At 38.1% G+C, this 18,248-nt stretch overlaps 1 protein-coding gene across 9 annotated transcripts in view; it reads left to right on the top strand.

Moving 5' to 3' along the window:
- LOC122398484 (guanine nucleotide-releasing factor 2) overlaps nucleotides 1-18,248 on the top strand; it is a 93,090-nt gene that overhangs the window by 12,677 nt on the left and 62,165 nt on the right. For 5 of the 9 annotated variants that reach the window (XM_043398385.1, XM_043398379.1, XM_043398381.1 and 2 more), the window contains exon 1: nucleotides 367-5,047. The exons of 1 other annotated variant lie outside the window; for it this stretch is intronic. In XM_043398385.1, coding sequence (XP_043254320.1) covers nucleotides 4,864-5,047 — 184 coding nt within the window. In that variant the 5' untranslated portion in view covers nucleotides 367-4,863. Of the gene's footprint in view, nucleotides 1-366; nucleotides 5,048-18,248 lie in introns of those variants that run through there. 3 more of the 9 variants (XM_043398377.1, XM_043398376.1, XM_043398378.1) reach the window with 3 other exon arrangements.

Genomic DNA, 18,248 nt, shown 5'->3' with positions numbered 1-18,248 from the left:
TTTGATGGTATCAAAAAAAAAAAAAAATAAACAACAAAGAACCGAGCAAAAAGGAGAGAGAACAAAAACAGACAAACGCAGACAGTGATAAAATTTTACACTCGGCGCGTCCAATTTATTTTCGGAGATGAAGTCGTACGTCGCGTCGCGATTCATTTCCACGCGTTAATGTTGAACGGGGATCGTCCATCGCGGATGATTCGACGATGAAAAACCTTCCGTCGGTCGCCATCTTGATTCGACGAAGTGGACTCAAGAAAGTTGGCTAAAAAAAAAAGAAAAAATTAATTCATCGTGTATAAATCACAAAATTACGAAAGATTGTTTATTTGAACTTGAAATTCTTCAAAAGATAGATTAAAAAATTGTTATCAAAGATAGCGACGATCGATCATCACAATCGTGAAAAACAGAAACGCTTTGTTTGTTTTATCATTTGTTTATTACGTTCATAGAGAAAGCTACTAGTTCAGATTTACGTAAATATCTAACAATATTGTAATTTATAAATACAGTATCGTGATTTATTTTGGTCAGTCATTGTGTACAGCGCCAGGCTCGCGAAACCAAAACGTACGGGCGCGGAACAAGGCCCATAATTCAATATTGCGTATCGAACATATACACGCGTCAATCACTTTTGAAAATAAATGTAACTGTATATCCGTACAACGATAGGATTGAAATAATAGAACGCGAGACCAAAACGTACAGCTTCAAACAAATGCGTACCGTGGAACTGTAGGAATTGCCTTTGAATGGAATTTCGAGTGGCGATCAGAACTTTTCAAAATGGTCGTTTCACCGTCAATATATCCACGTAAACTAATTGCTCGTCAAATTTAAAATAAATATCATACCGTGCGTAGCTTGTTTATTTAATAAACGTTTCCGTCCTTAATTTAAACCGTTTTGAATACATCAATTTTGTTTGCTAGCGTTTGAAAATGTAGAGATATACCAATACATAAATTCAACAGCGAGACGCGATCCAATAAATGAGAATAGACTTTTTTTTAAATATTTACATTTTTTTTTTACTGTTCATTTTATCGCTTCCATTAATTTTTTTTTTGAATTTATTATCGATCGTCGGTACCCTCGACTGTAAAATTTATTCGTTCGAATATACGACCCATAATATAACGTATGGGTCCTTGCAGTACGCGTGAAATACATACCGTGAATCTACGACGATAATTTTAAAAGAGTTAAATCGGCGGGCAGTCCATCGAACTCCGAAAATAACGAAAGCGCCTCGGGCGCGACAGGAAGCTGAGCGTAACTGGGTCGCAAGTTCATCAGTGCTAATTATTATTAATCAGGAAATCTCGACAGGGTACAAAATTCCTGTGGATTTGCATGATTACGAAGTGCACTAAATAACTAGAACGAGGCGTCGTGGAAATTACAGCTGGGGATAGAATTTGATAATAACAATTTGATCCTTCGTAGGAAATTACTATAGGAGGATCTATCGATCGATGTAATTGTTGAAAGAGGACCGTAACAAAATTGGGGGTGGAAACGTTTAAAATTGTATTTTCCATCAAGCAACGAAGATATTAATTTCTTCATCTGTTGGCCTTCTTCAGAAATGATGAATTATTAGATATTTATAGTGTTTGTATAATTTATACCGTCGTTAGTGATTTGTGAAGGTCGGTAATCTTGGCAGAAACGTCGAAGAAACAAGGAACGCGGTCGTTTTACATTCGATTAGCAAAAAAGCAATACTCGTTCCCGACCTTCCGTAATTTTGAAAATTTCGCGCAGGCTGACGCGGCCATTTGATTTATGGATAATTCGAGTTACACAAGTTGCAGAATATGTACGCTATGAATATCAATCTTTGTCATCGAAGTAACCATGACGCAGATGGTATAAATGGCCGATTCATATTCTCGAGGTCGCGTGTTCCGAGTCCGGTTCACCGAATATTTTTTTTTTAATCGATTTTTTTTGCAACCGTAACAGCGATACATATGATATCGAATCGTAGTTGGCATAGTCAGCATCACAGACTATATTTACATGACCTATCGTTTCTTTCTTTAAAAAACAGAGAAATAAATTCGATTTAACAAACGTTGAATTCCTATTTAGGATTTCTAAGGGTGGGAGTCTCGAATCTCCTTTCCTTCGAATTCTAGATTTGTCACTGCATATTTACTCAGTATTGGTGGCAAAAATGGTAAAAATAATTTGTGTTATCACGTTAAATTCCTATTGTTTTCAATAATTTACACTTATTTATGGGAAATTTTGATTCTCAACAAACTACAGAATGCACTTAACATGCAAAAATATAAGAAATAAAATAAAATTCGATTTATTATATTTAGCAGATGAGACAACCCTCTACAAAGCTTCATTTGGTCAATTCTATTAATAAAAATACGATATTTGCATAAAAATCCACACTAGCATCGTATAAACATTTGTTCGAACACCACCAGTGTTAAAATCGTGGGAGGGATCGAAATCGAGGTTTACCTCGCCGGCAGCCATGATTGCCCGGTATTCGTAGTGTCGCTACACTCTTATTTTATCGGGTACCGAACCACGTTTCATTACTTCGTCAAAGGAACCAACTAGCGGCCAAGTGTATATAAATATTACCAGAAAACTCGATAATTTTGTGAGAGCAAGCAAGCCAGAAAAACGGAGGGTGCTTGTGTTCAAGCCAGCGTGGAACGAGTTACACGATTGACCTCCTGGTCTCGTATCGAATTATACACATCGTTCTGAAAGTAGTAAAAGCAACGTGGAACCGCGGTAGGTGGTCGAAGGAGCGGTGGTCGACTTTTCGCTCCAGTAATCGTCGATCGTTTGTCGTACGAACCGATGGACCTTCAAGAATCCCGATGTTTCTTCGTCCTACGTGGACGATGCATTTTTATAAACGAACGGCCTCTTTGAATTGCATCGCGGTACGGTTCACCCCCTTTTATCGAATTCTTTTCGAGTATGTTATTGGATTCCTTTGTCCCTTGAAACGGTCGCAGTTTGCGCGAAATATTTGACGCTCCTTCGAACCCCCAAGCAATCTTAACTTCCTCTTAACAGAGCAACAACGGGACATTTTTAATTAAAATAAGCTTTTAAATTAACTACTGTGACGTATTCAACTGTCAGAAAAACACTAATAATGTAATGCACCAGTGTCATAAATAATACAGTTATCGGAAACATTAATTCCCGTTGGTAATGTGTTAACTGGAATTCAAATTGATAATCATAATACACCTGATGGAAGTATTCGATGGTTCAAAATCGTTAATATTATTTAAAAATTTATTAGTATTAGAGTTCGTTCGTCTGAAACTGTTGCAACTATCGCTTTGATACATTTATTACCGATTCGTTGGAAAATATTTCAAACAATTCTGTGTTCGAATTGCAAAATTTTGAGAAGCAGACTCGCGCTAATAGCGAGAAAAATTGCACAAGTATGGCGTTTCTCGGGGTCAGCCCCGGTTACGGGCTTACGGAATACTTGAAAGTATTAATTGCTATAGTTGCATAGAAGACACGGAAGCGGTAGAAATCGTGACGACACGTCCGTCGACGTTAAAATAGACATCCTGGAAGCCGGCTGAGCCTCGATACTCTGCTATAGTGCTCGAGGCCGCTAAATGTATCATCGCAGGTATATTTAGCCGCTACTGTCATCAGCCACATTTGATCGAAATATTTCAGATTTTATAAACGACTTTCGTTTAAAAAAAAGAAATTTTTCTTTGACACAGCGCGAATCTTACGCGAAAAATTCGTGTCACTGTTTGCACGATTTTCGAAATTCTCTTGTTTCTTGTACGTTACGCCTGGAGGACAGATTTTACAATTAATCATCGTGCAAATTACTCCAAAGCAATCTTTCATCATTTCAACAGACACTACATCATAATTATATCGTGTACCATTAATTATACGCAAAACCAGTTCGCCGGGGCTGGGAATTAAAGTTCAGCAAATAGTGTACTGTCAATCAGCGTTATCTGTTTACCGCGCGAACTGGTAACTCGCTAAATATAATGTCTATGAGATCATGTGCGGTTACATGTGTCCTATAGCGGGCTCGAGAAACGCTTTACGTTTCTCGATAGTGGCGAACGTGATAGCCTTGGCGTCGCGCGATATCGGATAGTGTTTCTGAAAAAAAGATTAAGTGTGAACGTTCCACATTTTCTCTGTTTGAGTGCAGTTAATCGACCGTGGAAGTAATTATTCGTCATCCAACGTCGTCATTAGCCGGCTATATTACGGAATTCGAAAGTTCCCCAAGAATTACGCGCCGCACGAAATAATTATGAATAATTACGACTAGTATCCGAGCCTGGGAAACGAACCAAATATCTATAATTTAATTTCTGCTTCAAATGTGTGTTCAACCTCCTGACGTAGAGATTTTTTGCAATATTAAGCCTCTAATAGCACGGTGGGTGTAAACGAAACCGGTTCGAAAAATGAATAATTTCTTGTTATCTTATCTAATACCTCTCTTTGAGTCACTTCTAAAGTTCTTCTATGCATACATGCGTCTTGCAATATAAAATTGTATTATTCATTGAGTTACTAAATAATTATTTTGGGCGATGTACGTTTCGAAGAACTTGTGATCCAATCGTATGCGTGTGTGTGTGTATAGAGATGAATCAATAATGTAAGTGAAAATAACAGGCTACGGAAGAATCGCTAGGAATCGATTACCGATCCGACCGCGCGATCCGTTCGGGTGACAGTGAAAAGAGGCGATCGAACTGGAGGAATCGCGGGGGATGATGGATACGAACGAGTTAAATTCAATCGGGGATCTGTGCACGGAGGATCGATCGTTGCTGGTCGTGATACGATCGTAAGATGCCGCAGTACGACGACAGTTTCCTCGACTCGCCGATTTTTCGGCGACGCACGCGTAGCTACGCGGTGCAGAAAGAGTTCGTGCCGAAGTCGAAAAGCTTTATCACGGCCACACCTTTGCTGCTAGCCGTGACCAATCACGCCAGGACTCTTTCCGGTTCCATATCGACCTGCAGCTTGAAAGGTAATTGGAGTAAAAATTCAGGTTAAGGGCATGAGTCTGTGTTATGCTTCGTTAAATAGGTTAAAAGGTCTCTCTGCGTCGAGAGGGGACTTGGGGCTTTGTGGATTTCTTGATTGCGCTGAAATTCCGTCGTGATTTCTAGTAGACGCCCTCTGGGACAGGACGTATTCGCGAACAATCTATGTACTTTTAGAACGTTCTCGATCGTCCGATCGAGAAGTGATACGGATTAAAATAGGAGTGTGAAAATTAGTGGTCTTCTTGTATTTAAAAAATATAATGCAATTTTCGGTTGCAGGGATCAATTACAGTAATTTTTGATGAATAGACATACCCTCGAAATCCTAACCATTTTCGAAAAAAAAATTCGGGTAGGTGCTGAAATTTTTCTGCGAAAGAAAATTTTTCAAATCTTTCTAAAAAAATTATTTTCGGTTGCAGGGGTCGATTACAATAATTTTTGGTGAATAAACATACCCTCAAAATCCTAACCATTTTCGAGAATAAAATTCATTAGCTATTGAAATTTTTAGGTGAAAAAAAAATTTCAAATCGTTTAAAAAAAATTATTTTTAGCTAGGAGGGTTAATTACAATCATTTTTGGTCAATAGACATACCCCCGAAATCCTACTCATTATCGAGAAAAAAATTCCTTACCGAAAATCGACAAGGGGTAGGTGCCTAAATTTTTTGGCGAAAAAAATTTTTCATATCGTTCTGACAAAATTATTTTCGGTTCTGGGGGTCAATTACAATCATTTTTGGTTGATACACATACGTTCGAAATCCTATGCATTTTCGAGAAAAAAATTCACGAGTTGGTATTTTTTATTTTCGTCCTATTTTGGTCTCTAGAATCTCCCCCTTCTACTTTTCTCTCCTCTTGCTCCATAATAGTTATAAAATATGTGAAACATATTACACCGTTTGAATTTAATATCTTCGTTTTCTATCTGCAACCATTTCGAGGATACCCCATCCCAGTAAAGCTTCACAAATTACCAACCAGATGAATTGCATACCGGTATAAATTCTGATCGTAAACGCGAACGAACCAAAGATTCCAAGTCGAATTGTACCAAGTGAAACGCAGTCGACAAGAGGATTAATATTCGGTGCAGGGGTAATATTCTCAGCCGAATCGAGTGTCGCGTGCACGCCTCCGCCCTAAACGCCGGTATCACAGCATTTCCAAAATATCTGTTAGAGTAATCAAACTTAGGATAACGGCGTTATAGAAGCAACTCTGGTCGCGCTAAATATCTCCCCCCGCCTCTCTCTCTCTCTCTCCCGTCTTGCGACTCGTACGCACTGCACGTGAAAGCGTCTCGGTTGTTAATTACCCATTCGCGCTGTCAATCATATTAAGCACCAAGCTCACGTCGGCACTACCTCGAGCTATTAACACCTCCCAGTTACTACAACGTGCACCACACTGTCATCCCCGTCGCCTGGCGCATAACGCATACACAAGCCGGTGATTTCCCTCTGGGCGACCAGCGTGGCGCAAATTGCTGTGTTCTCCGGCTCTACGGGTCCCGTTTCTATTCCGCGATTGAAGCGTCCCGGGGAACGTGATCTTCATCTCGGATCAAAATGACCGAGATCGTACGGACGCGCGGGCGGCAAACGTGTGCTTCCAGCGATTAGTCTTTGACCCAGAGAGACCGGAAGCGAAAGAATACTGTGTGTTAACCCTTGGCGGGAACAATGGGAAGTCGTTAGACTGCGTGTCGACGGGTCTTTGGGTGACTTCAAACGTTCTAAGAGTTGAAGATGGTCGTTAGGGATGGAAGGAAGCGGAACGCAGGGGGACGAGTCTCCATCTTGTTTGAGGGAGAGTTTTTTATTTTTCATTCATTTTGTAGTCTATTTTCAATATCGTGTTTGAAGTATATACTTTTCACTATTAATGATCACGATTATATTTATGTAAGTAGGAAGCATGATTTTGAAAAAATTCATTTTCCAGTGCGTGGTATTTATAGTGGAATAAATTGTTACGACTTTATTTTTTAAATTAAATATTTTGTGATTGCTACAAGCTACATACAAAATAAAGATATGTAACAAGTTATTTATTATTTACTTCTACATTTACTCATAAAATTAATTCAGACTTTTAACTTGTCTTATTGAAAATGTAATTTATATAACTTCATTAGCTACTGCTACAAGTACTTCCATATATGTAGATGTCTTTCTCAAATAATTTCAAACCATATTTCTGTAAAATATTATATTACAGTTACCAATATATTGCATAAATAAGTTATTGAATAAATCAGATGATAGAATATATCTTTCTGCTTATGTGACAATCTGCCTGCTTAGGATATTTTCAATTAATTATTACGTATTTACAACTACAGAAAATGTTAATTCAAGTATGATAATTTTAGTTTGCATTAATCGTTTTCACTTCAAGCTGATATATCAAATAGAAAAATTTTTAAATGTTTTATAACAACTTACCCCACTCTCCTACCGATAGTCGATGAATTAAGTAACTTTGAATTTTAAGGATGAGAATGTTTTAGGAAATTCAACAATTATAGGAATGTTAAATTATCTCAGACATTTAGCGTTATCTATTTCATCATTTCTGACTACTTATAAATTATATTTTATTTATTTGTGTAAAACCGATATTTCTACAATAGCATTATTAAATTAAGGAGTCTATTTAAATTGCAAACGTAATTGCCAGTCAACGAGAGTGAAAGATCGAGCAATTTGCAACGCAAAATTTGTATCTTCGAGGGCGTCGTGCACGTCTTAGCGCAGAACTGGCTGCGTTGCATCGTTTTTCTGACGCTTGCACGGTCGGAAATAAAATTTATATTCATAAACGATCCTTTCGGTTCGTCGATCTCTCTTCAGTTTTTCGTCGTGATTTGAAAGTCAAATCTTTCCCGCGCGCCGTCAGCTCGGCGAATTGTTTTTTGAAGAAGCAGCAAGCAGCGGCAAATGATCTTCCCGGTTAGCATGAATGAACAACGGAAATAGAATCTTGGCAACCCATGCGCGGTTTTTCGTGCCCGTGCGTCTGTTCAACGTAGAAAAAAGCCTAAAAAACCATTGAAACTTGTAATTACTCGACATTAATACGGCCAGAAAATACGCTCTTTTTCCTCTTTGCAGGAAAATTTACACGTTATCTCGTATAGTTTATACGCGTTTCGCCATTTATAAAAAATTTTCCAATTTTTTCTGGCTCCTGAAACATTGCTCCACTGTTAGATTTTCCATTGCAAGAGTACTATATTTTATCCCAAATTCCTAAAATTTGATTTTAAAGTTAATATGGTAGTAACCCTTAAATATTAATATTAACCCTTTCCTCTTTGAATTTCTGTTATTCGACGCTGTAAAAAATTATGGAAAGTTATTAATTCACGTATATCGATAAAATATAATATCTCTGTTTCGCATGAAAAAGGAAATCGTAAAATCGTAAAAAATTCTAGTTTTAATTGTAGTATCGACGAAATGAGATATCGAAATAATTATCCAGCCCAGAGGATTAAATGTTTTTTTAAACTTATTTTCATTACTACGATCGAAGTCTGTGTTATTTTAGACGAGAATATTTTACTAAATGAAACGAGCCATATTCTAATCATTAAAAGCAGACAACGTTCCTTTCTTTTCTCTCTGATGTCGAATAATAAAAAGGACGTAATTATTTTAATTTTTCGGCCTAATGATGCAAACCTTCTTCGGTAGAATACAATTTTGTATTATGCAGGAATTGTATAATTTATAATTGAACAACATTCAGTATCTTAAGCTTTGTATACGATCTGCCAAGAGTCTTCTTTTATAACAATTTGTAGAAATTCTTGTTACGCTGTTGTAGAAAGTTCTTATCGCGAGAATGCAATTTTTAATCCGGTAAGAAATGTTGCTATTGATTAAACGATTTAATCTCAACACCGGTTCAACGCTCACAGAGAGAGAAGATGGTTTTCCTACGTAAATTTGCATAAAATCATCGTTCCTTTCAAGACTTTCACTTCTCTTTGTATTTTATGACGAGCAAAGGCTGTAAAAATATTTTTATTGAAACGCTATTGCGGTCAACTGAGCGATACTCCGTTATAATTGCGCAATCCTTAAGAAGGAAAAGCCAGTTTCTTTTGCTCAGAAACATTATGGTCGCTGTTTCTTTCAATCTCTGATGCTTTTACATTTCACCATAAACACCAATCGTGATTCGTTCGTTTCTTGGCGTTATTATACAACGTGTTTCTTGTTATCGAAATAATTTGCAATCACAAAAGTTTCGTTACACGAATATTATAGAATATTAATAGTATCTGGTATGATCGCTGTTTTAAACATATATAGGGATAAGAGAGGTTTCTCTTTTTATTAAAATCTTTTCTCCTGGCTGTGATAGGCGTATTCTAAATCTGTCGAATAAAATTCGTACAAAATCGACGTTCTCGGAGGAACCATATGGCCCGACTCAAAGTTTCAATCGAATTTTAACGAAGTTCGAACAGTTCTTCGCGAACAGAATGTCAGAAACTATAGTACGGCGTTTACATTTTTTCTATCCAGAATTCGACACCGGAAACGTCTGTGCTAGTGGTTCATTTACAAATATAGATGAACAATTAGATGGTCATGACAGAAGTTTATAGATATATGTATATAAGCACGTTTCAAACGCTATTTGTTTCTAGTCTCTGTTCTTGAATGGCTGCCTAAATTAGTCTGGCTGCTGAACTAATATTTATTTACAAGGAGGAACAGTTAGGCAATCAAGACGGAAGTTTCGGCATATAAACACATTATAATCGCTACATGTTTCAAGTTTCAATCCGTGATGCTTGCACGTCTGCCTAAATCAACCCACCTATCGAAGTAAGTTCCATTTACAAACAGAGGGTAGCAAGTAAGCAACCATAACAGAATGTAATAAAATTTGTTACTTGTTGTGTTAAAATAGATATTGAAAATGTTAGTCGATGCAGGGTAATTTACGTTATTTTTGTCTTGTCAGAATTATATAAAAAACAATGCATAGACTAATGTTACGATATACATACAATTATAGAAGAAGAGTTTGAAGGAAAAAATACAAAATGGCTTGGGTTAGGTCTGGCTACCAAAAATAATTTTTCCAAAACGATTTCAAATTTTCTTTTTCGCCGAAAAATTTTCCCACCTTCCTGAATTTTTTTCTCGAAAGTGCGTAGGAATTCGCGGGTATGTATATTCACCAAAAATGGTTGTGTTCGACACCAAAACCTAGAAATAATTTTTTTAGAACGATTTGAAGAATTATTTTTTCTCCGAAACTTTCTGCACCTACTCGAATTTTTTTCTCGAAACTGCGTAGGATTTCGAGATTATATCTATTCACCAAAAATGATTGTAATTGACCCCCGCAGCCGAAAATAATTTTTCCAGAACGATTTGAAATTTTTTAATTTAATTGTTATAAACTTTTTAACGAAGCCTCCATCAACAAATTGGTATTCTTGATTTTCGTCTTATTTTGGCCTCTAGAATTTCCCATTAAAATTTTTCCCACGGGTGACCGAACACTCTGTTATGTGAAAGCTTGTGATCGAAAACTTTTATTGGTTGCCTGTTATTCTGATAAAATTTTGCCCCGTCTCTGCCAATAGATTAGTTGACTTTTCGACCTTTGGGAGGTTGATTTTCTAACTTGGTCGTTTACTGTCACGCGCAGAGGCGGTTCTGTATCCTGTATCGGACCGATTTTTCCGCACCTTGACGCGGCAGCCCCTGGCAATATCCGGTCGGATCGGCAGTCAGTTTATTGCGGAACAGGGTCTTTTGATAGGAGAAATTTCCGGGCAAATTCTGCGGCCCTTTCATAAATACGCGAATCCAGTCATTATCATACGACCGCAACGTTTACACGCCGTGACCCGTAAACACGCTTGCGCAAGTCAACATTAATAAACATGAGCTACGATGTGCGTAATTAGTGCAGCGATAAAGTTCACCGGTGTCCCAACCGAAAATTAAACCGAGCCAGCCGAAATTTGTTTCGGATGCTAGCTCGACGTACAGCCGATTATTCACGGGAACATAGCTTCGCATCGTTGCTCGATTCGTTGCGATTCCCACTGTTTTATTCAATGCGCGAACCAAACGTAACGACCGTTTATTCGAAAAAGATCGTAGACAATAATTTATTTAACACATTGTCAACAATTTTCGTAAACTCGAATATGAAATTTTACGAGGCTAAAGTTTTTTGAAATTTTATATTACACTGTAAATTATATACACTTTAATGGTGGTTCAGTATAAATAAAAAAAAAATTGATTCTTGTAATAGAAATTCATTAATTATATATTGAGATACTTGAGGGTGTATATTTAAATAAATTAAAAACAAAACTAATTAAGGAACTTGGTACGTTGGAAGCGATGGTTCTCGTTTGTTCAGTGAGGTGCAGGCTGCGTTGGGCGCGGTCAACTTTGGGATGGGGGTGACCGCTGAAGAAAAAAAACACATATTTAAAGTTTTATATTTATATTATTATAACCTCTCTATCAGTTTAGTAATTAGGAGTTATATGTACGTTAATATTAAGTAAAAAAAAAAAGTACTTTATTAAAAAAACAAATTTCTCTTCATTTATAGTGAATTGCCATTATAGTGTGGAAATACGTGTGAGAATAAATTATATAATATTCGATAATATTCCATTGATCATAATTAAATGTATGTAATTCTTAAATGAGATTACTTTCTGTACAATCGTGTAAATGAAATAGTTTGCCAGAAAATATCCAATATCCTTAAGACAAAGAAAATAATCAAACTATAAAAATAAATTGCTAACATTTCGCATATCTAATAGATGAAAGAATATAAGTATAAAGTATTGCAAACAAAGAGATTATCTTAACGTATAATCTAGTGAAAGGAACGCGAATGGATAGGAGTGCACTATTCTAGGCTTTTACGTCGAATTGGTTAATTTATATTCATGACTAATAAGAATAAGAAGTGCAGATTTATCAAGACGGTTCTCCAACATTCAGGATTACCTTCTCTCCTGAAATGAATGTATTCCTCGACAAAAAAAGCTCTCCCGACGATGTAATCTGCATCCAGGGAGCTCCGGTGCAGTCGGTTCTTTCATGAATAGGAATTTTCTATACGAAATAATAATCGCAGGTGTTGCGAGAGAAGGTTGAATTCCTTTTCACGTCGGTCGGACAAACGAAATTCGTCCGTTCGGGGAACGATCGAAATTAATAACTCGACGAGAGTAATATAAACCAACCGCGAGACGTGTATATAAAAATTGCAATTTTTGTACCGAGCTTGAAATAAAGATTACGTAAAAATTTCGATAGAGGGAAATTAATTCCTGCTGTAATAAACGTCCATGAAATTTTTTGTCTGTCTCCTAAATGGACGGATGGTTTTATAAATTTTTAATGCAACGGATTTTTCGGAGTTGAATTATTCTCTTTGCGAATTATTCAAGGCTTTTAACATGCTGGAAAAAAACGCTTGGCGCGTCTCTATTGAAAATAAATTTAATGCAAGGTATAGAGGGAACAATGATAAAAAAAGATTTTTTATTTAAATTTTATTATGGAATATTTCACATTGACGTTTCAATTTTGCAGATAAATTAGAAAAGTCTTTTTTCAAAATTAACAATTCCATTCTTGGCTAGATCTTCGAATCTGTATTAAACGGGAAAGGAGTACAACGTTCCATTATTTTTATCGGGAGGTTGACTTTGCGTGAATCCAACGTTTACAATAAAAGCAAGATAGCGAAACGGATATAATTAGGAAAAAAAGGTAACGAGGAACGTAAGATCAGATTCGAGGAGAGAGATTTATATCACAAAGCCACGTAAGTGCCAGCTTGTTTTCAAATAGTTCGAAACCTTTTATCTATCGTGGGTCGATGGTACTAAAAGGGGTGACTAACCCCCCCCGGAGCTACAGAGGCTGAGAACTCTTGCGAAGAGAACTCTCGTGTAACGTCTTGATTAAGTAGTGGTTTACACCCTCCTGTGCGCAAGGGCCACCCTCGTAAAACAAGCCCGCCCTTCTACGATTCTACTTGACGCGTTAAACGCTCGTGTACGACAAAAACACCTGATTTATAGTTGCGTGAACAACAAATGGCTGTTGCGCGGCCAGCAAATTCGTATCTCGTCGAAACTACTGGACAACGAAATTCTATTCTTTATGTTATTATACATAATTTATATTATTATTTTATACGTTCGTTCGTGTGAAAAACAAGAACATGTTTTTCCATGCGATTTAGTTTTTATCCCTCGAATATATTTACACAAGAATTAGCTTCCACATAAATTCCACTGCAATTACGGGTAATAGATGCGACTAAGGTTTTCTTATGTATGTTTAATTATGTTAATTCCCTTTTCATTACTTTGTACTGCTGTTGCTGCAGTTTCTATTAATTTTTGTTATACCTTTTATATCCCCATTGCGTTCCACTACGTGCGTCCCTTTTCTGTTTCACATTTTCTTTCGAGAAAGATTAATTCGAGCTGCTCGACTCGGCGTGTATATTTATGGCCAACTCACTTCAAAGTCAGTCTTTCTATTTTATGTCTGTCGAATAGAATTTTGACAAGTCCAACATTTTTAATACAAAATTGAAACAAAGATGCGTCGTTTCATATCCGTGAAAAATAATTTGCAAAGCTTTATATACGTATATTCGTTAGCCCATTGTCTATTCATTCGCCGAACTTCTCGACCTGCCCCCGAGTTCGGTACTTCCGTTATATGAAACTTTACGACGTTATCTCGAAACAAGCGTCGAAACTGAATTCATTAAAAATTATTCGAGGTGTAATTGGTAGGACGGAAGGGTTGGGTAGCGTTTAAAACCAGCAATCAAATCCCGTTCGCGGAAGAAGGTGTCGGCCGTTTAAGGCACATTGTGCTCCCTAAAAGCGAGTTTCCCGCCTCCGCTTCCCGGGCGTTCTTATTTCGAAACTTTGGCTCGTAAATCTCGAGACACGGATTGACGCGGCTCTTTACAACGCGGGAAAGGGTTCCTCCGACTGGCAAAGATGACAAGAAATCCGCTTTCCGCGTGAAAGGGGCTTAACGTCGTCGCACCGATAAATTTCAGCCGAGAAGAGGAGAATATTTCGCTGGCAAAGTGCATTCACGCGCGTCCCTTTGGGGGCTGCTTGGTTCGGGGACGCGGCACGGAGGGGGTGGCTTCGACAGGTCGCACGTGGGGGCTTGAAAGGGTGGAATGTAGCCGCGAGTATTGCCGCCCCGGGTCTGTATAGGGTGGAGCAGTAACTATTCGCGAAATGATTCGCTCCTGCGAGACCCGTGGATAAAACTTGCTCGGATGAAAAGTTTGAGACGTTAATCCTCATGTAACAAAGCAGAAGGTTCCTTCAACTTGTACCGGTGACGTTTGATAAAGGTTTTAACAGTAGAACTACCGACAATTATGGTGTATTTATTTGTTGGGTTATTTGTCAACTCGCTGACTTCAGCAAAGACTACCGATACCTTCGTAATTATGTCGCATTCTGGAATGGTTTCTTCGAGAAGGTGTCGGTGTTCTATTTAAAAGGACACGAGACAAGGGACCAAGCCCAAGATTTATTATCGTTAACCTGTGGCTATCACTTTATTTTATTCCTTCTCCGAATCACTGGGTCATCCTCTACAGTACCAAAGAAATTAAAACGATAGAAACTTGAAGACATGTATAATGGAAATGAATATTTATCCGAATTAATTACGAATCATTTTGACCACTTCTGGTAGTTCTGCTGTTAAGACTCAAAGGATGCGCCAAAGAAAGCTTATATCGCAGGAGAAGGGGTTAATATTTTATTTGATCTTTTAACTCGAGTAATATTATGCGTAATATATCGATCCAACACATTATTATTCCACGACCGTCAAATTGAACGGAGGATTGTTCGACAGCCGTAATATAATTGCACGGTCAAGAAATTAGAGAAAGAAAACGACGTCCGCGTTAATGGTATTCACGTTTCGTCCGAACAATTTCCTGGCGGGACAATAAAAGAGTAAATCCAGGTGGCAATAGTTATCGTCCCACCCTGTATGCCCCGTCTGCCACCCTGTAGGTCTTGGGACGCGTTCGAGGGCTGAAGAAAATGCGAAATTCCTCGTCAAGGGAGAGAGGAAAACGGGGGAGGGACTGTGGCGGTGGTAAAAATAAATGGAAAAAGGAGTCTGGCTGCCTGCATGTCCTTTCCACTATTTCCTCCCACCCCTTTCTTTTTCTCTCCTTTTTTCCCCCCTTCGTTTCTTACGTTCCTCTCCGACTCCCACTCTCCCTCTCTCGTTGCTCTTGTGCGTGCTCGGCTCTTCGGTCGTCGATTCTCATTCATGCAAGAACTTCCAACCAAGTGAATTTTGCTCCGCGGGATGCAGAACGAGATGTAGACGCTTATGGAGACCCCGGGATTCTTCGAAAGGAGGTGAAACTTTGATACTGATAAAACGTCTATATAATCTCCGTTTCCTACCCTTCGTTACGATGCCCATTGGACATTCGTGCTCTCGGGAGTCGCTGGTGAATATAAACACTCTCTGGTGGGCATCTTTTTTTCGTTGTATACTTTATAAGAGGCTGATTTACTGCAATGCTTCCTTGTACACATTCTGTTCAGCTTTGTAAGTTCGTGAAAATAAGTTTTAGAATAATCTTTCTGGGGTCATTTTAAAGATTTATTTTCACATCTCTAAATGGAATTTTTTCTAAAATTTAGTCTAAAAATCCTTGCTCTTTATTAGTACGATAAATGTTTAATTATTTAACATGTAGGTAACTTACAAATTTTCTAAAAAGGTGCAACGTGCATCTTTGATACACAAAACAAACTTGAGGCAACTATATTGAAGGGTTAAATTATACAATTTCATCTTTAGTTCCATTAATGGTGAAACAAAAAATATTTAACATGTAGGTTACTTGCAAATTTTCCAAAAAAAACTGCAACGTGCACCTTCGATAAAAAAAACTTGAGACAACTGAACTGAAGGGTTAAAGTTGTAGCGTCCAATAAAGGACCCTGAATCGTTGGCGCCCTGCAGTCAAGGGCGTCGTGCGTCTTTGCACCCCGGAGTTTTTACGAGATCGGTGTATTTGTTCCGTCAAGTATACCCGCGGCGGGGACCGTTTGAACCCATTATTCGTAAAAACTAATTAAAAGTTTCTCACGGACGATGGAAGCAAAAAGGATGACAGAAAAACGAGGAGAATTTACGCGTAGCCACGGCAAAGTGAGCGACGCTCGTTAAAAAGAGGAGCCCGGCGGGGGTGTATCAAAGAGGCGCGAAAGAAAAATATCCGGGAACGCGTGTCGTCGCGCGAGGGCCAAGATCGTGCAGTGGCATCTCATTAGTTCGCGAATCCACCCGGCGGCCGCTAATGAGATTAATTATCGCGGCCAGGTGTCTGTGTCTCGCGCACCTGGCAAAGGTACAACCTTGGTAGAAAAATTGCGCGAAACAGTGTCCGGGGCGACGCCACTAATTTGACGAACTACGCTGATTAATTGCTCGCCGCTCGTTTGATCCGGCTCGCGGGAATACCAGGCGAATTTTATTCGAGGTTTTGATGTCACGTGGAACGTGTGAAAATCGAAGAGAATTTCCCCCACTTTTTTTTTTTTATCTTTCCAGTAATGATATCTTCGATGAAACAGTGAATAACGACACGTTTGAATAAAATATCCGCGGAGACCTGGGCAGTACAATTAGAAATTTGTGTAATATTTTATTAGAAAAGTTTTTAGTTACCTCTTAAATTTTTTCCATTTATTTTGATCAGATGTTGTTTACAGCATGGTATTATTATTTTTATTTACGAAATAGTTTGTTTTCTTAATTTTAATGTTAACGGGGCAACTAATTCATTATAAACGAAGAGAAACTTGTTTTTTTGTGAATTTTTACCATTTTTATTTTGATCAAATATTGCGTAGTATAACAACTATGTTAACTTTTATTTACATAGTTTTTTTATTTAATATTAATTGTTCATTTAGTGCTCGATTACAAACCCGATAGGGAGATACAATATAAACAATATACAAATTAACACACAATACACAAGCTTTCTCCCCCCATGCGGTAACCCATCCTGTACTACTGCACGTGGCCCAATGATGCTGCACTTCGCTGATCACGTGAGAAACGACGACTCCAACGTGGCACAAGCTTTAATAAATATCGTTTGTAATTTATTCAAATACAAAGTTGTACCAGTTTCAAAAACACCGACTCAATTCATAAGAAATGAGTTTTTTCCATTTATACAATAAAATTTGTTTGAATTTGTGAAATTAACGGCGTTATAACCGTTCGAGGAGTAAAGTTTGCGGTTGCAACGTGCAAAGCGCAGAGATCTGGCCGGAATATTGTTGCCGCAAAACTGTATCGCGTGGGTGCACGCATTGCTTGCGCATATTTATACGTCGATCGGTAATGACAGTGACCCCCGGGCGAACCGAGGCGCGCTAGATTTGCATAATTTCTGCAATTCAACCGCGACATTACGCGCACCGTATCGCAACCGGCATTTAAATGCTCGGGGAAAGCGTCGCGAATAAACAGGTAGAGATTAACGGCATCGTTTTTATGATTGCATAATTCTCGCCGGCGCGGGGAATTTGCGACCGTAATATATAGTCGTTCGTAATTGTGGTTTGGCGGCGACCATCGATCGGTCGAAGACCGTTTCCACGATCCAATTATTAGCAACATGGAATCAACAGGAATCCAACTTTGTATTTTACAAACTTGAATCATCTATTACCGTCCATAAATGTAACAATTTTTTTGACACGAGAAATTTACGAGAGTAACGTATAATTCGTAATTGTGGTCTGAAGACGATCGATTGGTTCAAGACTATTTTCACAATGCAATTACGAGCAACGTGGAATCAACAGGAATCGAATTTTGTATTTTGTGAATTAGAAAGCATATAACACATTTTATAATTGCATAATTTTGTCTGTAAGGCAAGAGCGCTTGCGAGAGGAACGTCCCTCTAGTGGCAAGTACGAGAGACGATAGACCTCACAGCTTGAAGACAGTTAAATCTACAGAATTTCGATTCTTTCATCGGTTAAAAATTTTTCCTGATTCGATTTGTGTACCTAGATCGTGTACATTGCAATTTCTGACCAA

Source organism: Colletes gigas, unplaced genomic scaffold, assembly GCF_013123115.1.
Source record: "Colletes gigas isolate AHSC1104 unplaced genomic scaffold, ASM1312311v1 Colletes_gigas_Sc00011, whole genome shotgun sequence".
NCBI classification, from domain to species: Eukaryota; Metazoa; Arthropoda; class Insecta; order Hymenoptera; family Colletidae; genus Colletes; species Colletes gigas.
This window is presented reverse-complemented; position numbering and strand designations above follow the sequence as displayed.